The sequence below is a fragment of the Mandrillus leucophaeus genome, unplaced genomic scaffold (genome assembly GCF_000951045.1).
Source record: "Mandrillus leucophaeus isolate KB7577 unplaced genomic scaffold, Mleu.le_1.0 Scaffold400, whole genome shotgun sequence".
In the NCBI taxonomy this organism is placed as follows: domain Eukaryota; kingdom Metazoa; phylum Chordata; class Mammalia; order Primates; family Cercopithecidae; genus Mandrillus; species Mandrillus leucophaeus.
The window spans coordinates 1,742,668-1,765,656 of NW_012104255.1; the positions used below are offsets into that span (position 1 = coordinate 1,742,668).

At 47.6% G+C, this 22,989-nt stretch overlaps 1 protein-coding gene across 1 annotated transcript in view; it reads left to right on the forward strand.

The window, feature by feature from the left end:
• The window catches only part of HUWE1 (HECT, UBA and WWE domain containing 1, E3 ubiquitin protein ligase), a 152,855-nt gene extending 130,173 nt beyond the window's left edge, over positions 1-22,682 (forward strand). Inside the window, exons 61-84 of the mRNA XM_011991999.1 lie at positions 789-1,076; positions 2,834-3,089; positions 3,282-3,412; positions 4,242-4,456; positions 4,533-4,821; positions 4,955-5,057; positions 6,203-6,749; positions 7,432-8,032; positions 8,868-8,989; positions 9,101-9,257; positions 10,534-10,666; positions 10,933-11,135; positions 11,727-11,854; positions 13,152-13,248; positions 15,785-15,940; positions 16,507-16,752; positions 17,120-17,237; positions 17,879-18,019; positions 18,784-19,071; positions 19,198-19,303; positions 19,979-20,096; positions 20,789-20,970; positions 21,293-21,483; positions 22,066-22,682. Coding sequence (XP_011847389.1) covers positions 789-1,076; positions 2,834-3,089; positions 3,282-3,412; positions 4,242-4,456; positions 4,533-4,821; positions 4,955-5,057; positions 6,203-6,749; positions 7,432-8,032; positions 8,868-8,989; positions 9,101-9,257; positions 10,534-10,666; positions 10,933-11,135; positions 11,727-11,854; positions 13,152-13,248; positions 15,785-15,940; positions 16,507-16,752; positions 17,120-17,237; positions 17,879-18,019; positions 18,784-19,071; positions 19,198-19,303; positions 19,979-20,096; positions 20,789-20,970; positions 21,293-21,483; positions 22,066-22,168 — 4,919 coding nt within the window. The 3' untranslated portion in view covers positions 22,169-22,682. The remainder of the gene's footprint in view (positions 1-788; positions 1,077-2,833; positions 3,090-3,281; positions 3,413-4,241; positions 4,457-4,532; positions 4,822-4,954; positions 5,058-6,202; positions 6,750-7,431; positions 8,033-8,867; positions 8,990-9,100; positions 9,258-10,533; positions 10,667-10,932; positions 11,136-11,726; positions 11,855-13,151; positions 13,249-15,784; positions 15,941-16,506; positions 16,753-17,119; positions 17,238-17,878; positions 18,020-18,783; positions 19,072-19,197; positions 19,304-19,978; positions 20,097-20,788; positions 20,971-21,292; positions 21,484-22,065) is intronic.
• The last annotated feature ends 307 nt before the right edge of the window (positions 22,683-22,989 follow it).

Genomic DNA, 22,989 nt, shown 5'->3' on the forward strand with positions numbered 1-22,989 from the left:
CTGCACTCCAGCCTGGGCAACAGAGCAAGACTGTCTCAGAAGAAAAAAAAAAAAGGTTTTGAAAGGCTGGACGCGGTGGCTCACGCCTGTAATCCCAGCACTTTGGGAGGCCAAGGCAGGTGGATTGCTTGAGCTTAGGAGTTTGAGACCAGCCTGGGCAACATGGCAAGACCCTGTCTCTACTAAATATACAAAAAATTATTCAGGTGTGGTGGCACATGCCTATAGTCTCAGCTACTTGGGAGACTAAGGTGGGAGGATCACCTGAGCCCGGGAGGTAAAGGCTGCAGTGAGCCATGATTGTGCCACTACACTCCAGCCTGGGCAACAGTGAGACCCTGTCTCCAATAAAAAACAAAAAGAGTTTTGAAATAAATTCTCACCATTTCTTGCTCCAAACAGATGAAGTGGGAGGATCAATCGGATTTTGGTAGTTAGATTTTCTGTGTACCTACAGAGACATTTAGCCTCACCCTATATGGCCTGAAATCTTCTCCCTTCCACCTGGAGGGCACAGAAAGGATTTTATTCTTAGGATCCACAGAGTCAGAGCTCCAGTTCTTGCATTCTTGGGACAGAGATAGCACTGTGCCTTAGCCTTCATCCTTAGTATACCAGACCAGAGATGTTCCTTTGTGGGGGAACATCTTTAGGGGGGAGCATTTTCACTGTGGGGGTAATCACTGGCTGGGTGGGATACTTGTCAGGCCACATTTGCTGATTGGGGTGGCCTCCATTATCATTGGCTGATTGCCTCTTAACCACTATTGTTGTTCTTTCCGAGAAAGATGGGACGCCTATGCCTGACAGCTACCCAACAACCCCATCTTCAACTGATGCAGCTACATCTGAGTCCAAGGAGACCCTTGGCACTCTGCAGTCCTCACAACAGCAACCAACACTCCCAACCCCACCAGCTTTGGGAGAGGTTCCTCAGGAGCTGCAGTCCCCAGCTGGAGAAGGGGGCAGCTCTACACAGCTATTGATGCCTGTAGAGCCAGAGGAATTGGGTCCCACAAGGCCAAGTGGGGAAGCAGAAACAACGCAGATGGAGTTATCCCCAGCTCCCACTATAAGTGAGTAGAATTTCAACATTTGGGAAGGATGGAACAAGAGGGAAGAAAGGATGTCTTTGTAGCTTCTCTTTGCTCTCTTGCTTGAGAGAAAAAGTCGGAGCTCAACTTCTCAAATAATAAGATCTCATCTTGCACATTCACTTTCTTAAGTGAAGTTGAGGTCCTGAACTGGTGATAGTTCAATGTCTAACGATATTGGTGATGATACCAACAGTTCATTGAGGCAATTACTGTTCCTGGGCTATCACCCCAGGCTTATTATTTAAAAACAACTCTCCAGCTTTGCATGGTGGCTCATAATCCCAGCACTTTGGGAGGCTGAGGCAGGGGGGGATCATTTGAGCTCTCAGGAGTTTGAGACCAGCCTGGGCAACATAGTGAGACCTCATCTCTATGGGGGAGGGGGAGGGACTCCAAAATCGATGGTGTTATTTACATGAGTAAACTGAAACTCAGAAATGAAATAATTAACCCAAGTCACTCTATAAGTGGTTGAACTGGAATTAAAATCCAGATCTGTCTGACTTTAAAACTTACTCTCCTTTCACAGTTTCCAGGATGGCAAGCATGTCACCCCACAGTTAGAGCTCTCCCATTCTCCTGGCAGACACTGTTTATCTCATTACACTATTTCTCACTGGTTTGAAATGGGGCCTCAAAAGTCTTCTCAGCAGTATTTCAACAGGGTAATTTGATACCTGCTTGCCATCCCTGTTCTATACCATCTTGCCTGTGAAGTTCTCTGGAGAGACCTTAAGGTGTCAGTTTTTTCTTTCAAGGAACCTTGTTTATTTTATTTTATTTTACTTTATTTTTATTTATTTATTTATTTTTTGAGAAAGAGTCTTGCTGTGTCACCCAGGCTGGAGTGCAGTGGTGTGTGGTCTTGGCTCACTGCAACCTCCGCCACCTGAGATCAAGTGATTGTCCTGCCTCAGCCTCCCAAGTAACTGGGACTACAGGTGCACGCCACCATGCCCGGTTGATTTTTGTGTTTTTAGTAGAGACGAAGTTTTGCCATGTTGGCCAGGCTGATCTGGAACTCCTGACCTCAGGTGATCAACACGCCTCAGCCTCACAGAGTGCTGGGATTACAGGCATGAGCCACCATGCCCTACTGAAACCTTGTTTCTTTAGAGAACCACAGGATATACACGTGCAAGTGGTGCCTGCAGTCAATCAAAGTGAAAAAAATCCCTTACCCAGGCTGGGCACGGTGGCTAACACCTGTAATCCAAGCACTTTGGGAGGCCGAGGCAGGTGGATCATGAGGTCAGGAGTTCAAGATCAGCCTGGCCAAGATGGTGAAACCGCATCTCTACTAAAAACTTAAAAAATTAGCCGGGCGTGGTAGCAGGTGCCTGTAATCCCAGCTACTGGGGAGATGCAGAGAATTGCTTGAACCCGGGAGACGGAGGTTGCAGTGAGACGGAGGTTGCAAGATTGTGCCACTGCACTCCAGCTGGGCCACAGAACGAGACCCCATCTCCAAAAAAAAAAAATCCCTTACCTGGGTTGCCTAGGGAAGATGTTTCAACAGGCATGCCTGGAACACAGTAAATGTTCAAGAATTGATAGAAAGGGCTTGAGCTGAATCTTAAAAAAACTCAAAGTGAGATTGAGAGGGAGACAGCAAGGGAAAAGTGAGAAGTCTGAGCTGAAATGCCCCTAAGGAAGCAGCCCTGTCAAAGACTTTGTCTGTCATTTTGCCCCCTTTCCAGATAGAAGCCTAACTTCTCCCTATGACTTTTTCCTAGCTTCTCTTTCCCCAGAGAGAGCTGAGGATTCTGATGCACTGACGGCTGTCAGCAGTCAGCTGGAAGGCTCTCCTATGGATACAAGCAGCCTGGCTTCCTGTACCCTAGAGGAGGCTGTGGGTGATGCTTCAGCAACTGGCAGTTCTGAGCAGCCCAGAGCAGGCAGCTCCACTCCTGGGGATGCCCCACCAGCTGTGGCGGAAGTGCAAGGCAGGAGTGATGGGTCAGGGGAATCTGCCCAGCCACCTGAGGACAGGTAAGCATGTGTGGGCAAAAGAAGGGTAGGATATATTGGAGGGTCTTTCAAAGCACATTTCATACTTGTCAACTAATGGACATGCTTGTTATGCTGGGGAGATAAACTTGGTTTCTGTGAGAAAGGGGTATTGTAGGACTGTTTTATAAACGAGAAGACATAATACAACAACCTGAGCGTGATTTCCCTCAGCTCCCCCCCTGCATCCTCTGAGAGCTCTTCCACCAGAGATTCTGCCGTGGCCATTTCTGGAGCAGATTCTCGAGGAATCCTAGAAGAGCCGTTGCCTTCAACAAGCAGTGAAGAAGAAGATCCCCTTGCAGGTGAGCTCCATGTATGCCCAGGTCATCCTGGGATTGTTTTGGCTTCTAGTGGCCCTTGGCATGGAAATGCCCACCAGCCAAACAGTTCCATTCAGGTGGAGGGCATGTATGTGGGAGGACTGACAATAAGGGGGGTGCTGGTGTGGCATAATGAAATGGGTCCAGCCTTAGGAGTCAAACTGATCTTGGCTCACTCAAATTCCCCCACTCTGCCACTTCTACCTTTTACAACCTAGGGTCATTATTTAATTTCTGTGATCATGAATGATACCGAGGGGGTGATGATATCTGCGTGGTAGGTTATTTATAAAGGGTAAGTAACAGTGCATGCAGTCTAGCAAATAACAAAAGCTATTCTGAGCCCAGGGAAAGTGGGGTGGGCCTTCTCTGTGTCCCATGTCTTGCAAGCAGTGAAGACATACACACTGGTTTCCCTCAAGCAGTGACATAGGTTTATTTTCTCCAAGTACATATTAGGCACCAATAGAGGTATGAGAGGCTGGGCACGGTGGCTCATGCCTATAATCCTGAAAATTTGGGAAGCAGAGGTCAGAGGATCACTTGAAGCCAAGAGTTTAAGACCAGCCTGGGCAACACAGGGAGACCCCGTCTCTACGAAAATATATATGTAAATTAGCCAGGCATTTTGGTGCATGCCTGTAGTCCCAGCTACTCAAGAGGCTGAGGCAGGAAGACTTGAGCCCAGGAGCTCAACACTGCAGTGAGTCACGGGTTGCACCACTACACTCCGGCCTGGGCAACAGACCAAGACCCCATCTCAAAAATTTAATAAGGCATGAATCCCTTTACATGTTATATCTCCCCTCAGGTATCAGTCTCCCTGAAGGCGTGGACCCCTCTTTTCTGGCTGCCCTGCCTGATGACATCCGTCGGGAAGTTCTACAGAACCAGCTAGGCATTCGTCCACCAACCCGGACTGCCCCCTCCACAAATAGCTCAGCGCCTGCAGTGGTGGGGAATCCTGGTGTGACTGAAGTGAGCCCTGAGTTTCTGGCTGCCCTGCCTCCAGCTATTCAGGAGGAAGTATGTGAGCGGGAAGGTGGTGGGGCCAGGCTGCCTGGCAGGAGAAATGCCCTCATTGACTTCTTCTGCTCCATAGGTACTGGCACAGCAGAGAGCTGAGCAGCAGCGACGAGAACTGGCACAGAATGCCAGCTCAGACACCCCTATGGACCCTGTGACCTTCATCCAGACTCTGCCCTCAGACCTGCGCCGTAGTGTCCTAGAGGATATGGAGGACAGCGTGTTAGCTGTGATGCCACCTGACATTGCAGCTGAGGCTCAAGCCCTGAGACGAGAGCAGGAAGCCCGGCAGCGACAGCTCATGCATGAGCGTCTGTTTGGGCACAGTAGCACCTCTGCACTCTCTGCTATTCTCCGAAGCCCGGGTACAGAGGGAGGCAAGTGGGAGGGCTCTCAAAAGCTTTAGCTAGATGAGGCTGTATTTTCTTACCTTTGTATTACCTGTATCCAATTTACACCCTCTCCACAATCTCAGTTTTCTTTTTCTTTTCCTTCCAGCTTTCACCAGTCGCCTAAGTGGCAACCGTGGGGTCCAATATACTCGCCTTGCTGTGCAGAGAGGTGGCACCTTCCAGATGGGGGGTGGCAGCAGCCATAACAGGTACCTTTGTCTGTTTTTACCTTACTATATCACCACTCAAGTCTACTAGCCCAACTCCCTTAGCTTTATAGGTGGAGGAGCTAAAATCCTGACAGGCAGGCAGGATGGTCTCTCTGAGCCATTTCCTTGAATAAGTGAGAGAGCCAGATCCTTGGACTCCCCATTCAGAAAACTACACCTTTTGGTTAGTCTTGCTACTGAAGACCACAATCGCAAAAGCAGGCTGGCAGCAGGTGCTAACTATGGTTTTAACGAGAAGGAACACCACTTGTCTCCCATGCAAGTAGTAAAACAACTAACACCTGCCTTGAGTTTATAACACCTAGGCTAGGGAAGTATAGAGGAGTGAGTTAGCCAGGCTAAAACAGAGTGGGCCTGACATGGCAAAATGTGAAAAGAGTGATTGGTTCCTATAAGGCCACAAACTCCTGGTGGTCTAGGCAAGGCAGAAACTAGCTTTGTCTCCTAGACTTAGGTACAGTCAGATTTTACCAGTCTATGGATGACACCTCTGCTGTCTTCTCAGTCGCCGTGTGATGTAGGGCAAGTCACTTAACCTGTTTGAGCCTCTTGTTTATCATCTCAAAAATGGGTGGTTCTCGGCCAGGTGTTGTGGCTCACGCCTATAATCCCAGCACTTTGGGAGGCTGAGGCAGGTGGATCACTTGAGTCCAGGTGTTCAAGACCAGCCTAGGCAACATGGCAAACCTGATCTCTACCAAAAATACAATAAGTAGTCGGGTGTGGTGGCGCACACTAGTAATCCCAGCTACTCGGGAGGCTGAGGCACGAGAATCACTTGAACCCCGGCGGGTGGAGGTTGCAGTGAGCCGATACCGTGCCACTGCACTCCAGCCTGGGTGACAGAGTGAGACTCCATCTCATCATAAAGCTGGTGGGGGTGGGGGTTGATTCTCTAAGCTGTACAGCAGCCCTGAAAGGATGATGTACAGTCATTGTAAAGTGCATGGTACATAGTAGACACCCAAGAGGGCAGCTGTTACTATGAAGAGCCCTTGGACTGGACACCCTCCTTTCTCAAGCTTCCTTGGAGATACCCAGCTCATTCCCCTCTCCCATTCTTATGCCTAATCCCAGAGCTCTAGCCACTGAAGTGTTACCCAAACACCATGTTCTGTTTCCAGGCCTTCTGGCAGTAATGTAGATACTCTCCTCCGCCTCCGAGGACGGCTCCTTCTGGACCACGAAGCCCTTTCTTGTCTCCTGGTCCTACTTTTTGTGGATGAGCCAAAGCTCAATACTAGCCGTCTACACCGAGTACTGAGAAATCTCTGCTACCATGCCCAGACCCGCCACTGGGTCATCCGCAGTCTGCTCTCCATCTTGCAGCGCAGCAGTGAGAGTGAGCTATGCATTGAAACACCCAAACTCACTACAAGTGAGGAAAAGGGCAAAAAGTCGAGCAAGAGCTGTGGGTCAAGTAGCCATGAGAACCGTCCCCTGGACCTGCTACACAAGATGGAGTCGAAGAGCTCCAACCAGCTTTCCTGGCTCTCAGTATCCATGGATGCAGCCCTAGGCTGCAGGACTAATATATTTCAGATCCAGCGTTCAGGGGGGCGTAAACATACAGAGAAGCATGCAAGTGGTGGCTCCACCGTCCACATCCACCCCCAAGCTGCTCCTGTTGTCTGCAGACACGTTTTGGACACACTCATTCAACTGGCCAAGGTGAGGGTTTCGAACCCAACTCCTGGGGATGGAAGAAGGGTGGCAGCAAGAGCCTGGGTGAAAGTTGAACACTAAGCAGGCTAGCGTGTCTTTTTGCTCTTATTTTAAGTGTTGAGCCCTGTATTGTTTCTGGGGGATTGTCCTATATATTCCTGGGGTTTTTTCATTCTTTTCCATTTTTATGTATTGTCTTAATCATCAAAACAACTGGGCTATATGATTCCTGTTTTACAGATGAAGAACCTGGGATTCAGAACATTTTATTCATTTTGTCATATGATTAGAAAGTGATGGAGCTGGACCTAGAATTTAGTGTTCTTTCGATAATAAGCATTGCTGCCATCTATCAAAGGCCTGCCTTATGCCAGGCACTGTGCAATACATCATGTCGTTTAATCTCCAACAACTTTGCAAGGAAGTGTAGTTATCCTCTCCATTTTATAAGTGCAGAGACTAAAACTCAGGAAAAGTTTACTCGTGAGTCTGTATTGCTACAAAGCCCTCATTCATTTCTCTAGGCTGCTTTACTATCTGTTGGATAAAACTCTTATATGACATATCCCCCAATATTTACCAAAATTGTCTGAAGGAAAGTCTGGGAACCAGTTGTCTTTTCCCTATCAGGAAGGCTCATCCTCTGTGAAGACGTCCTAGACCAAGCCTGTCCTCCTTTTCCCGGCAGGTATTTCCCAGCCACTTCACACAGCAGCGGACCAAAGAAACAAACTGTGAGAGTGATCGGGAAAGGGGCAGTAAGGCCTGTAGCCCATGCTCCTCACAGTCCTCCAGCAGTGGCATTTGCACAGACTTCTGGGACTTATTGGTAAAACTGGACAACATGAATGTCAGCCGGAAAGGCAAGAACTCCGTGAAGTCAGTGCCAGTGAGCGCTGGCAGTGAGGGGGAAACCTCTCCATACAGCCTTGAGGCCTCTCCACTGGGGCAGCTCATGAACATGTTGTCACACCCAGTCATCCGCCGGAGCTCTCTCTTAACTGAGAAACTCCTCAGACTCCTTTCTCTCATCTCAATTGCTCTCCCAGAAAACAAGGTGTCAGAAGCACAGGCTAATTCTGGCAGCGGTGCTTCCTCCACCACTACTGCCACCTCAACCACATCTACCACCACCACCACTGCCGCCTCCACCACGCCCACACCCCCTACTGCACCCACCCCTGTCACTTCTGCTGCAGCCCTGGTTGCTGCCACGGCTATTTCCACCATTGCCGTAGCTGCTTCGACCACAGTGACTACCCCCACGACTGCTACCACTACTGTTTCAAGTAAGTGTGGATGTAGACTGGGAGCTGTAGGGTATATACTGTTGCACCCACTTCACCCCCTTTTCCATCCAGATAGTTCTCCCTCAGTGATAGCAATCAGCTTGGTTTGTGTTTGTGAGAGCAGAATGTGTCCATTCTCAACCTCATCTGTCCCAGTTCTCTCACTCTCCCTTCCTCCATCCCTGTCTCTCTTTCTCTCTCTCTTGCTCTCTCCCCTGCCTCTCATACACACACACCTTTGAAGGTCAGCAGGCATTCACTGAATGTGGCTTCCCTAGGCTAGGCACCAAAAGGAGGAAAGAAAGTTCCATCCTCAGGGAATTCCCAGCCTTTCCAGTCTTGTTGAGGGAGCCAGTTCTCATGGGAAATAGTTAAAGGGCAGGCAGGATACAGTGTGATTCAGAGTAACCAGATCATCCCTGGAAATAAATGGAAATCTGTCCCTGCTACAAATTAGTAAGAATTATCTGAAGAGAAGTAGGTTTTAAAGAATAGAGGGGGCCATAATGGTGGGGGAATAGTTGGAAGAAATGCCTGGGGTTCTTGATCAGCTTAGAAGTTACAGTCATAGGAGTCCTCTTTGAGTTTATGGTGAGACCTGATTGCACCACTGCATTCTAGCTTGGGCAACAGAGCGAGACCCTGTCTCTAATAAAAAATAAAAAGCCTTTAGCATCCCAAGTCATTTAGATTTGCCTTTGGTGGGTGGGTTTTCCTTTTCAGTACTTTCCCATTTTGAAGCCCTGGGCAATTCAGTGATTCCTTGGTTTTGTCACTTAGTCCCTGGCTTGTGAATTTCACAGAGACTTAAAGTGTTCTGTCTGTTTTCTCAAAGTTTCTGCCACTACTAAGGGCAGCAAATCTCCAGCGAAGGTGGGTGATGGGGGCAGCAGCAGTACGGACTTTAAGATGGTGTCCTCTGGCCTCACTGAAAACCAGCTACAGCTCTCTGTAGAGGTGAGTCCAAGCTCTTCTGACCTGCTAAGACTTGGGGAGAAAGGATAAACAGGGTAGATAATGATTTTGTTCTCAGGCTGGAACTTACTCCTCCTGTCTTCTTTTTATCAGGTGTTGACATCCCACTCTTGTTCTGAGGAAGGCTTAGAGGATGCAGCCAACGTACTACTGCAGCTCTCCCGGGGGGACTCTGGGACCCGGGACACTGTTCTCAAGCTGCTACTGAATGGAGCCCGCCATCTGGGTTATACCCTTTGTAAACAAATAGGTAATAGCAGGAGTAAAGCATTCTTCTCTCTTTCTGAAAGTTTCCATTTAGCTGCTTCCTCTTTCTGGAATCCTTTCCTGAATCCCCAAGCTGAATCAGATACCTCCATGTCCCTATAACACAGCCTCCATGCTCCCTCTGTCTGTCATAACACAGATTACCCTGGGTTATCATCTGTTTTCCTCTGCTCAGTTATTTGAAAGCAAGGCTGGGTTTGTCTCCTCATCCCCACTGCCCGGCACACATTGGTGCTTAATAAAGGGAAAAAAGAACACGTGGGAACAGCAGTGCCTGTCTTCTCCATGCTGGGCACTCGTAATAACCCTGTGATAAGACTGCTGAGGCAGCTTCACCCCTTCAAAGTATGTGCCTACACTGCATTCAGCCTCAGGAATTACAGAGTCAGATTAGTACTCTCTGCTCTTGTGTAATTTTGAAGATACAAAAATTCTAAGAACAGTTACAAATTACCTAGTTGTTATCATCTTCCTCCCTGTTTTACTGAGGAGAAAGCCAAAACCCAGGGTGATAAAGTGATTGGACCAAGGAGTACAGCCAGGTTTTCTTTCAACATAGAGTCTCTCTACCCTGTCCCACCCTCATCCCAATCATGAGTCTCCCTAGATCTTGGCTACATACTTAGTTCTGTCTCTCCTTCACTCCCATGTCCCTAAGTCTGGGGTGATAGGAGAGTTGGTTGGCCTGTATAACTCAGGGTGTTCTTTGCTGCATGAAAATTACAACATTCTTCCAGAAAGAATTTAGCCTCTGACCTTTCTCTCTTGGCTGCCACCATCTATTCCACACCTGTGGGCCAGGCACTGTCTAGGCAGTCTACCATATATTTATATCTTAATTCTTATAGCAACCTTGTGAGGTTAGGCAGTAATATTCCCAATATTAATATTGGTAAGCAAATTGGGCAAGGGGTCAAGAAATTTGCCTGAAACCACCGCAGAACCTCAGTAATTTTGAGAGATACATGGGATTTCAATCAGGATCTGTCTAGCTCCAGAGGAGATACTGTTTCTCTTCTACATGAAACTCATTTCATACAGATTCAGCAGATACCTGTGGCCATAGGTAAATTGATAGTCCCAGGTGACGATCCATGGACACACATAAAAAGCTGAACAGAGCACGATTCCAACTCACTCTAGGTTCTTTGCAGCTGAGCAACGAAGAGTGGCCTAAGCAGGTGTCTTAGAGAGATTTGGCTTTTAGCCACTTTACCAGGGGAGTCTCTGAACACTTGCTGACTCCTCTGCCTGCTCAGGTACCCTGCTGGCCGAGCTGCGGGAATACAACCTCGAGCAGCAGCGGCGAGCCCAATGTGAAACCCTCTCTCCTGATGGCCTGCCCGAGGAGCAGCCACAGACCACCAAGCTGAAGGGCAAAATGCAGAGCAGGTGGGTGGTAGCCACCCTTTGACTGGGGGCTTGAATCTGGGATATTCTGGAAGATGGCTCTTGCTGGTTTCCTGGTCTTTTTTATTTCTCTGGGTGATTTTCGTATCTTTCCTATACACACTTGACCCATTTTTTTCTACTTTCTACTTGGAAGATTTCCTTCTGAGTTTCCTTACCCCTCTGGTTGACACCAGGAAGCCTTGCTTGCTTTGGGTGTTTATACTTTGATGCTGTCAATATACGCAAGCCACCTCTACACTATCCAGGTTTGACATGGCTGAGAATGTGGTAATTGTGGCATCTCAGAAGCGACCTTTGGGTGGCCGGGAGCTCCAGCTGCCTTCTATGTCCATGTTGACATCCAAGACATCTACCCAGAAGTTCTTCTTGAGGGTACTACAGGTCATCATCCAGCTCCGGGACGACACACGCCGGGCTAACAAGAAAGCCAAGCAGACAGGCAGGCTAGGTATGGAACTAGAGTGTCCAGTTGAGGGGAAGGGTTGGTGGCGGTAAAGCCAGAGTCCTTGGAGGTGCAGGACTTAACGGCCTGTCTCCTTCCTGTTTGACCTTTCCAAAAGGAAAATGATTATCCTTTTTTCAGAATGTTGATGGCTGCATTCTACATCTCATTCAAGCTATCTGCGTAGGAAATTCATTAGGGGGAGCGGGAATTAAGGGGGAGTGGAAATCTGGCAGGGAAGTTGGGGGCCAACCTTTTGCTGAACAAGACTTAACTCACTAGGTGCATCTCCTTTCTGCTTCCTTGGTCATTTCTAACTAAGCCGTGGCTTGACAAATCATTTTCCCTGCCTCTTTCCTCCTGTCCCACAGAACCCTCTCGCACAAAACCATCCGTCTGTCTAGCATCATGCCCCCTGCCCTTATCTGTAATGGTAAATCTTAGCGCCTGATGATGAGTGCTCTGAAGCTTCCTGAGCTAAAGCTCAAAAGACCTCAGCAAGATGCCCTGTGGCAGCCCAGGAGATAGGAGAGAGAATATTGGGCTTTCCCTCTTCCTATATTTTATATCTTGCCTTCCTCTTTCTCTTTCTCCCAGGTTCCTCCGGTTTAGGCTCAGCTAGCAGCATCCAGGCAGCTGTTCGGCAGCTGGAGGCTGAGGCTGATGCCATTATACAAATGGTACGTGAGGGTCAAAGGGCGCGGAGACAGCAACAAGCAGCAACGGTTAGCATGATGCCTGTGGCCCCTCATTCATTTGTCTCTCCACTCATCCCCCCACCATGTCATCAGTGGGGTTTCATTGCCTTTACCTTGTATGCTTTTGCATTAAGTTTGCTATATGAATGCTTCTGGACAAAAGGGTTACTTTCTGTTGGTGTTTTCCTATTTGTTGATTGGTTTGTTGGTTTGATTTGATTTAAAGCTTGGCCATCATACCCCACTCCCAGCTATCCAGTCAACAGTGGCGCTTTTGCAAACTGCCTGATGCTAAGTGTTGTCTGGGTTCTAAGGGGATATGGGGTGAAGTTTTTTTTCAGTCTCATGGAACAATGCAGGTACATCAGAAACATCTCAGGAATCCTACCATTGAAAGTCCCCCAAGCTTGGTACATATCCCACACAGCCACTTCTGTCTGTGGCTGCTCCCTCCACCCTGCCCTCTGCCTTTATTCTCCGTAACCCCTTGGTACCTAGGCACTCAGGCACTTTTAGGAGGAAACCTTCAGGTACTTAAATAGCCAACTCAGTGTTGGGGTCCCGGCATTGAGTGGCTGCAGTAAAAGCCTGGCATCACATATGTATGCTGTGGCACTCCCTCATTGTTTTCCTGTCCTTGCAACATGTAAGTTACCTTTCCAAGGTCCAAGAAAGGTATCCTAAGACCTGATATTTCTTTGCATATAATTACTGTTATACAGTATGGTTTTATTGAATAGGCAGGGAAAAGCCTTGAACTTAAGGGAAGTGACTCTAGGAAGGTAGAAAGGGAAAATAAAGCTGTTATTCTGGAGTATTTTTTCTGCCTAGTCTCTTTCCCATTACCCGAAAAGATGTTGGCTTTTTAAATTATCCCACTCATGAGAGGTTGCTCTAATTCTCCTGTTATTTCCCCTTTTGTGAGCAAACAGAAACAAAGAGCAAACCTACCTTCCACCCATCTGAATCTTTTATACATACATACATACACACACACACACACACCCCCACACACACACCAGAAGACGACAAAGTTTGTATACAGGAGGCTAGTTCTGACTGGTCACAGATCTGGATTGTAGACTGTAGGAAATGTAGGCATCCGAGGAGCTGTTGGGAAAAGCTTGGAAAACTTAACACTGGAGAAAAGCAGAAGAGTTGAGAAAGGCATCCTTTTGTCCTGGATAGCTACAGTTTCCCCACCCAAATATGGGAAGTTTCTTTGCAAGCTCAATGTGTGAGAAGTGGAAGGGCCAACCTCTAGCCTGCCTCTAAGGAAAGCAGAGTTGCACCCTTATGTGATTTTTGTCTCCCTTTTATCCAGTCGGAGTCTAGCCAGTCAGAGGCATCTGTCCGGAGGGAGGAATCACCCATGGATGTGGACCAGCCATCTCCCAGTGCTCAAGATACTCAATCCATTGGTCAGTACTACTTCCTGTTTCCAGCCGAGCAAAAGTCTTCTGGAATGTCTGCTGAATCCTCTGCTCCCAGCATATATAAGCCCAGTGTTTTCCCATTTCTTCCAGTAAACCCTGGTTTCTGTAAATGATAACAGGTGTTTGACAACCAAGGCACACTTTTCTTTCCTGTAGTAAAGAAACTATATGGTGGGATATTATGCATTCAGACAGCATGTTTTTGTGGGGTTTTTTGTTATTGTGGTGGTGGTTTTTGAGACAGTCTCCCTCTGTTGCCAGGCTAGAATGCAGTGGCACGATCTCTGCTCACTGCAACCTCTGCCTCCTGGGTTCAAGCAATTCTCATGTCTCAGTCTCCCGAGTAGCTGGGATTACAGGCACGTACCACCACACCTGGCTAGTTTTTGTATTTTTTTTTTAGTAGAGACGGAGTTTTGCTATGTTGTCCAGGCTGGTCTCAAACTCCTGACCTCAGGTGATCCACCTGCCTTGGCCTCCCAAAGTGTTAGAATTACAGGCGTGAGCCACCGCGCCCAGCCCAGCCCGTGTTTTAAAACTTTTGTTTTATTATTGAGGCAGGGTCTTTCTCCGTCACCTAAGCTAGGATGCAGTAACGCAGTCATAGCTCACTGCAATCTCAAACTTCTGGGCTCAGTCAATCCTCCTGCCTCGGCTATGAGTAGCTGGGACTATAAGGGACAGGCCACCATGCCCAGCTAATTTTTTTTATTTTTGTAGAAATGGAGTCTCACTATGTTGCCCGGGCTGGTCTTGAACTCCTGGCCTCAAGCCATCCTCTCGCTTCAGTCTCCCGTGTTTATTTATTGATTGATTGATTGATTTTTGAGTCGTAGTCTCGCTGTGTCGCCCAGAGTGGGGTGCATGGTGCCATCTCGGCTCACTGCAACCTCCGCCTCCTGGGTTAAAGTGATTGTCCTGCCTCAGCCTCCCAAGTAGATGGGATTACAGGCGTCCGCCACCATGCCTGGCTAATTTTTTTTGTGTGTGTGTTTTTAGTAGAGACAGGGTTTCGCCATATTGGCCAGGCTGGTTTCGGACTCCTGACCTCAGGTAATCCACCCGCCTCGGCCTCCCAAAGTGCTGGGATTACAGGTATGAGCCATGGCCGACCAGCCCTAGTCTCCCATGTTTTAAATCTTGGCTCCCCCATTTACTGGCTCTGGGACCTGAGGCAAACCTCTTCGTTAGGTTTCCTTGTTTAAAATAGGAATGTTCAGTTCTTAGGATTAAATGAGTTAACACATGTATAGTGGTTAGAGAAGCCTTGTAGGACAACCATTGTTGAAATGCTGTATTAAGTCATTTACTTTTCATCAGGATTTGGGGAGATAGATGTTATTCCTGTGTTCTGTATTCACCTTCTTTTACCTAAGGTAATATGATTTGCAAGTACCAGAGCCAGGATTCAAACCTAAGGCTGTCAGAACCTTGAAGAATAGTCAGGATTTGGGTAAAGAATGAACAGCAAAGGTCAAGAAGAAACCTAAGCAGGGCAGGTGTATGGGGGTCGGGGATTGATGAGGAAACAGTCACTCCCCACCCAGAAGATGGGGCTGGGTCTTGCTGCTGAGCAGAGGTTAGAATAAGCCCCCAGTGAGTATCAGGAAAAGTACCAGCCATGGGGTTCCATCAGTCACACCATGGCTTCTCAGGGTTTTAGACTGCCCCAGGACAAGATGACTAATTTAGAAGGCATTAGACAGCCGGGCGTGGTGGCTCAGGCCTGTAATCCCAGCACTTTGGGAGGCCAAGGCAAGTGGATCACAAGGGCAGGAGTTCAAGACCAGCCTGACCAACATGATGAAACCAAGTCTCTACTAAAAATACAAAAATTAGCTGGGCATGGTGGCTTGCGCCTGTAATTCCAGCTACTCAGGAGGCTGAGGCTGGAGAATCACTTGAACCCGGGAGGCAGAGGTTGCAGTGAGCCGAGATCACACCACTGCACTGTAGCCTAGGCAGCAGAACGAGACTCTGTCTCAGAAAAAAAAAAAAAAAGGCATTAGACTTAGGGTTAGTTAGAAAGATCTAGTTTGATGTCCTGGTGCTGTCCTCCTTGGAAACCAAAATGAGGGAAAGACAGCCTACTTTCCAAGGCCAGCTGTCAGAATTCAATGACGATAGTGTCCTAAAACGTCCTGTGTAAACTGGACAGCAACCATCCAAAACTCCACTGTTGTCACATTACCCTGAGGTGATCCACAGATTCTCTTGAAACTAGTGAGGCGGTGACTAGACTAGCACTGTCTGGAACTGCAGTAGCACCTGTGGCTTTTGAGCACCTTAAATGTGGCTAGTGCACCTGAGGAGCCAGATTCATTATTTTATTTATTCTATTCAATGTAAATGCCATACAGTATAGTCCTAGACCTTGTTTCAGATGTTGCTCAGTGAGTACCACCGAGTGGCCACTGATCCCCTCTACTTGCTCTGTATATTAGTTGGTGTGTTTGGTCTAGAAAAAGCTAAGTAGAAGGGAAATTTTGAAAACTTTGACTCTCTTCTGTGTGCCCTCCAGCCTCCGATGGAACCCCACAGGGGGAGAAAGAAAAGGAAGAAAGACCACCTGAATTACCCCTGCTCAGTGAGCAGCTGAGCTTGGACGAGCTATGGGACATGCTGGGGGAGTGTCTAAAGGAACTAGAGGAATCCCATGACCAGCATGCTGTGCTAGGTAAGTTGTGAGCTAAAGGCCCAGGTCCCAACCCACTGGTCTGCTCTGGGGACCTTCCTGCCACCTTGTTTTTCTTCCTTCCAGGTTATTCCTCTCAGTGTCTCTGTAATGAGAATTCAAAAGAGAAGCGTTTTTTCTCTGACCTCAGTATAAAAAAGATTGACCTTTTAATAGCTGGTGTCTTGCACTTTGTAGAGAAGGTGAATCTTTATAACTGGTTACCTATCCCATTTTTCTTTGGCTTCAAGGAAGTTCCTCTGTGACTTGGTTCTACTATCATATTTCCCTGCAAGTTCTCATTGTTTCTACTTTTTTTTTTTTTTTTTTAATCAGAAATGAGGTTTCACTATGTTGCCCAGGGTGATCTCAAACTCCTGGGCTCAAGCAATTTTCCCACCTCGGCCTCCCAGATTGCTGGGATCATAGGTGTGAGCCACCACACCTAGCCTAGTTTTCATTATTTCTTCTTCCATATTTATTTTTATAATTTGTTTTTGAGGGCAAACAGGTTTGCATGTTGAAGTTTGCAAAGTAAAATGTTACTTTCCCATCATTCCTACCCCTAGTGCTACAGCCTGCCGTCGAGGCCTTCTTTCTGGTCCATGCCACAGAGCGGGAGAGCAAGCCTCCTGTCCGAGACACCCGTGAGAGTCAGCTGGCACACATCAAGGACGAGCCTCCTCCACTCTCCCCTGCGCCCTTAACCCCAGCCACGCCTTCCTCCCTTGACCCATTCTTCTCCCGGGAGCCCTCATCTATGCACATCTCCTCAAGCCTACCCCCTGACACACAGAAGTTCCTTCGCTTTGCAGGTACAGGGAACTTTTAGGCTGCCAGGTGTAGAAGGCTTCATTTTAAACAGTATTGTTCCATACAATTAATCCTTAGCGATTCCAGGGGGGCGGGGGGAGAGAGAGAGAGAGAGTGTGTGTGTGTGTGTGTACACACCTGTGTATGTAAACCCTGCATGGTTTCCCATGGCCTCAGGATACTCAGATTTAGAATAGAAATGCTCAGATTCACGTTCACAGCTCAAGGGTTGGCCCTTGGTTTTCATTAGTCCTTTTAGAGCCCTGAAATAGGGAAGAGGAAGGAAGAGAGAGTTACTAGCTGGTTGGCTGTCTTACAGCTTCTGGGGCCCATGATGTGCTTAATTCTCGCTGTCACTTCTCCCCTCAGAGACTCACCGCACTGTGTTAAACCAGATCCTACGGCAGTCCACGACCCACCTTGCTGATGGGCCTTTTGCTGTCCTGGTAGACTACATTCGTGTCCTCGACTTTGATGTCAAGCGCAAGTATGTGTCCTGAATATTGGGGGGTGGAGGGGTGGTGAGAACTCCTCAAATGGTAACTCGCCTCTGAAGTTACTCTTGAGGCCACAAGTTTCCTTTGGTGGCAGCACTTGGAATATAGTGGTGGTGGGGAGGGAAGAGACAGCTGTACCATTGATGGCCATCATACCTAAATACTCCTTGGGCTTCTCCACCCCATCTGCATTTTTCATCAGCAAAGCAGAGTCACATGATTTTTGAACCACACGATTTCTAAAGTTCTGTTTCATCCTTTGGGGGTAGTACAGGAGGCACAGGTGGCCATAGTACACGCACAGCAGGGTTCCAGGGCTTCCACAACACTCCTGGAGTCTTCCCTATGCCTCTCCTCCTCCTCGTGCATGTGTACATGCTTACCTGCTTGTGGGAGAAATCACATGTCACAATCTTTGTGGGTCCTTACTCAGTGGAGGTAAGAAAAATTTAGAGTTGGTAATGAGAGATCTACCTCTTCCAACTACTGGGCATTTCCCAAACAGTGGGGAGCAGAGATCAAAGTGTTTGGAGGATAGAAGAAGCATCATTGTGGAAGGTCTTCCTAATCACACAAACAAATTTGTTCTGCCACCCTTAATCCTGTCTTCCTTCCTTTTCTACCTCCCAAGATATTTTCGCCAAGAGCTGGAGCGTTTAGATGAGGGGCTCCGGAAAGAAGACATGGCTGTGCATGTCCGTCGTGACCATGTGTTTGAAGACTCCTATCGTGAGCTGCATCGCAAATCCCCTGAAGAAATGAAGAATCGATTGTAAGGGCCCAGGAACGGAGAAAAGATGGCGGGTGGGAGGTGGGGCCTCCTGCACAGTAGTGATGGCTTGCTCTAGCCTCAAATTTGGGGAGGTGCTGCCTAAATTTGAGGCAGGAAAGTCTTTGGTGTTTATAAAGATATACCTGCTGGCTTTGCAATGAGAGCTTTACCATTGCTGTACTAGGAATGCCCATGTATGAGTGGCTCCACCAAACTGGTAACTGCTCACTGGTGATTCTGAAGCCACCTAGAGGAGATCAGCAGTTTTTGATACTGAGCATAGGAGCTGATGAGATGAAAGACCTATTCAAGTCATTTAATGATTCCTCCCCATCTCTTGTGTGGGCTCACCATCTGTGTAATCACAAGAAGTCAGGGAGTCTCCCTAGACAGACTATATGCCATGTTCTTCCACCAAATACCTTTAAAGAATTAGGACTCTGGGCTTATTCCTCTCTAATACCACTTTTCTCCCCTCCCGACTTAACCTAAGCAAGCCTTCATTTATTCCTCTGATACCTTTCCTATTGGTGTTTTCCGGAATATCTGTTAACCTTGACTATTTTGGGACATCTCTGTCAGTGGTGCTTTTGTTTGGTCCCAGATCTCCACCCCACTTCTGGGCTGTCCTGGCACTCTCTGTTCACCTCTTCATCTGACACTGCACCCCCAGACACTGCTTCACAGTCTCACACTCACACAAATGACTGGATGTATCCTGGGTTTTCTGCACAGCTCTTTTCTGCTTCTGCTTTCTTATGCAGGTATATAGTGTTTGAAGGAGAAGAAGGGCAGGATGCTGGCGGGCTCCTGCGGGAGTGGTACATGATCATCTCTCGAGAGATGTTTAACCCTATGTATGCCTTGTTCCGTACCTCACCTGGTGATCGAGTCACCTACACCATCAATCCATCTTCCCACTGCAACCCCAACCACCTCAGCTACTTCAAGTTTGTCGGACGCATTGTGGCCAAAGCTGTATATGACAACCGTCTTCTGGAGTGCTACTTTACTCGATCCTTTTACAAACACATCTTGGGCAAGTCAGTCAGGTGAGAATGAGGCATAGTCCTGGGACTATCCTCAGTCCTGGGGGTCTTGTATTTTTGTGTCCCATCCTTGTGCTCCCTCTTCCCCCCACCCACAAACCATGACCCTGTATAATTGTGTTTTTCTAGATATACAGATATGGAGAGTGAAGATTACCACTTCTACCAGGGTCTGGTTTATCTGCTGGAAAATGATGTCTCCACACTAGGCTATGACCTCACCTTCAGCACTGAGGTAGGTCAAGAAATCCTAATCACAGCACATTCCAGCCAGTATAGAAGATCCATTCCAGGTTCACCTTAGAACTAGCACTGCGTGACTTTCTCATAGTTCTAGGGAAGCATCTTGACTTCTTAAAGCTGCAGCAGGTGTTTGTGAGTGACATCACAAACAGGAAAACCAGGATTTGCAGGCCATTCCCTAGTTTCACCTTTATTTAAAAAATAAATAAATGAATAAAATGCTCTAGTACATAATTCTTCATTACCAAGGGTGAATGTAGAAATTTTGTACACCAGCTATTGATTGTAGAAAAATTGTACAAATGTAAGTGGGGGGTAAATGAAGGTAATTAAGGTTACTCTTCTCCCAAATTGTTTTCGTAAGAGATTACATTCCGTTATGTAAGTTAGCCATTTCCTTTTCCCTTTTACCACTGACAGTTGCCTTACTCTCTTCTGGCTTCTTTGTGGGTCTTAGAGCCAAAGAGTATTTTCCTCTTTCCTACCCAAAGCCTTTCCCTATCAGGCGAGTTGCTAGCTGTGAGTAGTGAAAAAAGTCACTGTTTTGTATGGACTTGCCTCATCTCTCTGCCCAGGACATGGCAAGGGGTTTAGGGTGTGTTCCTAGGTATCTAATCCCATCCTAGACGAAGTCTGATATGTATGATTGGTGTTTTGGTTGTTCCAGGTCCAAGAGTTTGGAGTGTGTGAAGTTCGTGACCTCAAACCCAATGGGGCCAACATCTTGGTAACAGAGGAGAATAAGAAGGAGTATGTACACCTGGTATGCCAGATGAGAATGACAGGTAGGGGAAATGTTCCTAGTCCTCTAGTTGCTCAATATGAGAAGAAGTCAGACTTGATTCATTTGATAGGCATGTTTTGTTTTCCTCCACTATGACAAAGCCACAAATACCTTGCACAAAAGACAAAACACTTGATCAAAAATACTTAACTTTGGGCTTGGTGGCTCATGCCTGTAATCCCAGCACTTTGGGAGGCCAAGGCGGGTGGATCAGTTGTGGTCAGGAGTTTGAGACCAGCCTGGCCAACATGGTGAAACCCCGTCTCTACTAAAGTAAAAAATTAGCCGGGTGTGGCAGCGTGTGCCTGTAGTCCCAGCTACTTGGGAGGCTGAGGCAGAAGAATTGCTTGAACCTGGGAGGTGGAGGTTGCAGTGAGCTGAGATTGCACCACTCTACTCCAGCCTGGGTGACAGAGTGAGACACCGTCTCAAAAAAAAGACAAAACCAAACAAACAAAAAAACACCACTGGGCACAGTGGCTCACACTTCTAATCCTAGCACTTTGGGAGGCTAAGGCAGGAGGATAGCTTGAGTCCAGGGAGTTGAGACTAGCCTGGGCAAAATCAACCAGACGTGGTGGTGCATGCCTGTAGTCCCAGCTAACAGTGGTAGATGGGAGCCAGACTGGGGATCTCTGACCTCTACAGTTGTGTGAGTTTAGAAATCATGTGGCTTTTTGGTTATCTCACCAGGAGCCATCCGCAAGCAGCTGGCAGCTTTCTTAGAAGGCTTCTATGAGATCATTCCAAAGCGCCTCATTTCCATCTTCACTGAGCAGGAGTTAGAGCTGCTTATATCAGGACTGCCCACCATTGACATCGATGATCTGAAATCCAACACTGAATACCACAAGTACCAGTCCAACTCTATTCAGGTGAGCTGCTGCTGGCATCCCTCTTCATATGGTCCTCTCATATGGTCCTCTAGGCAATGCTAGTTTGTGTGATAACAAATAAACCAGTAGTACTCTTAGAGGACAGTGCATGTAGAAGACAGTCTACCTATATCTAACTCTGTTCTCCTGGAGCATAGCCGACTTCTCTTGGCCATCTTATGAATGAAAGGGACTAAAGCTCATCCCACAGAAGGGACTTGCCTCAGATACCAAGTCCAGTCCTATTTCCCAGATTCCATCCCCCTACCCTGCTTCTAGGAGCTTTCTACCTAACACTGGCTTCATGGGTCCTTTCTTACAGATCCAGTGGTTCTGGAGAGCATTGCGTTCTTTCGACCAAGCTGACCGTGCCAAGTTCCTCCAGTTTGTCACGGGTACTTCCAAGGTACCCCTGCAAGGCTTTGCTGCCCTCGAAGGCATGAATGGCATTCAGAAGTTTCAGATCCATCGAGATGACAGGTCCACAGATCGCCTGCCTTCAGCTCACACATGGTAAAAGGAAGGGTTTATTTCTCCTTTTCAGCGCTTAGATTGAGCTTGCATACTTGATGTTTTCAGGACCCTACCCAAGATTGGGAACGCAAATGTGGCTGAGTCCTGGACCTTGGGTAACTCACAATTTGGTGTTTCTATGGAGGTGATGTTTGAGATGAGATGTGCTAGACACAGTGGGGGCTGGGGAGACACTGGCAGGTAAACAGCACCACAAGAGAGCATGGTGTATTCCAGGACCAGCGTGACTGGAGCAAGGAGGAGTTGCAGGGAGCAGAAGTCTAAAGAGCTCAGCAGAGTGACTCTGAAAACCTCCTTCAAGTTTGCACTTTAGCCTGTGGGCGAGTGAGGCCAGGGTGTTTAAGGAGGAGTGACAGGGTCAGATTTTTGGTTTTGGTGCCCGATTGCCAGTTTGGGAGCCAGATAAAGGAGGACAGACTGGGCTGAGACAAGATTGGGAGTCATCAAGAAGCAGGGAGTTGGTTTCTTCAGGGAGGGGAGGGGCTGGTGGGCACCATGGGAACACACAGGTTTGGTTATCTGTCATCCCTCACCACGAACTGATCTTTCTTCTTTCCTTAGTTTTAATCAGCTGGATCTGCCTGCCTATGAGAGCTTTGAGAAGCTCCGCCACATGCTACTATTGGCTATCCAGGAGTGCTCTGAAGGCTTTGGGCTGGCCTAATAAGGCCCTGCCCACCTCTGTGGGTTTTTTTTACCATTGTTGGACCTGGGGAGGGGGGAGTTAAAAAAAGAACCAGAAAGAAATTGTCAAAAACCAATAAATGAAATCCACCAACTCACCGTGTGTGTCCCAGCTGCCCCATCTTCCCCAGCGCATACCTATTCCTCTTCTCATTCTCTCCCTGCCACCTGTTTCCTCACCTTCTCTCCCCTTTCCATGCCGTCCATGATCCCCGCCCCATGTGTTTAAAAGGCAGTAGCCTTTGCAGGGACCTGTCTGTCCCGACTGTTTGAACAGTGTGCTCCTCAGATTCTGTGTTCAGAAGGATTTGCTGCATTGAGACTTGAAACCTTTGGATAGGGGAAAAAATTATATATATATATATTTTTTTGTTCTGTTTGCATTTCTTAATTTGTGCTTGGAATGTGTTGATGTGCACAGCTAATGATTCAATGCGAGACAAGATTGGCGTCTGTGTTGTGGAGGTTTCAAATAAAGAGCACTCTTCATAACTTACTTTTCACAATGGAGTTTTTTTCAAACTTTAAAAAAAAAAAAAAAAAAAAAAAAACTCTTAAGCACATGCTAGGCATCTGGAGAAAATATCTAAATGGATTCTCCAGGAAACCATCCCTGCCCGACCTGCTTGTCCACCTGCCTCCACCACTGGTGCAACTTCATCCTTCAGAGTCAGTTTCTGCAGTCAGGAGAGATTGGCAGTTCACCAGAAATTGGGGGTGGGGGCATCTGTTTTTTTAAGAATGGGAGCTGCACTTGGGGATGGTGATGGTGTTAGAGATTGCAGTCTAGGACAAAGCATC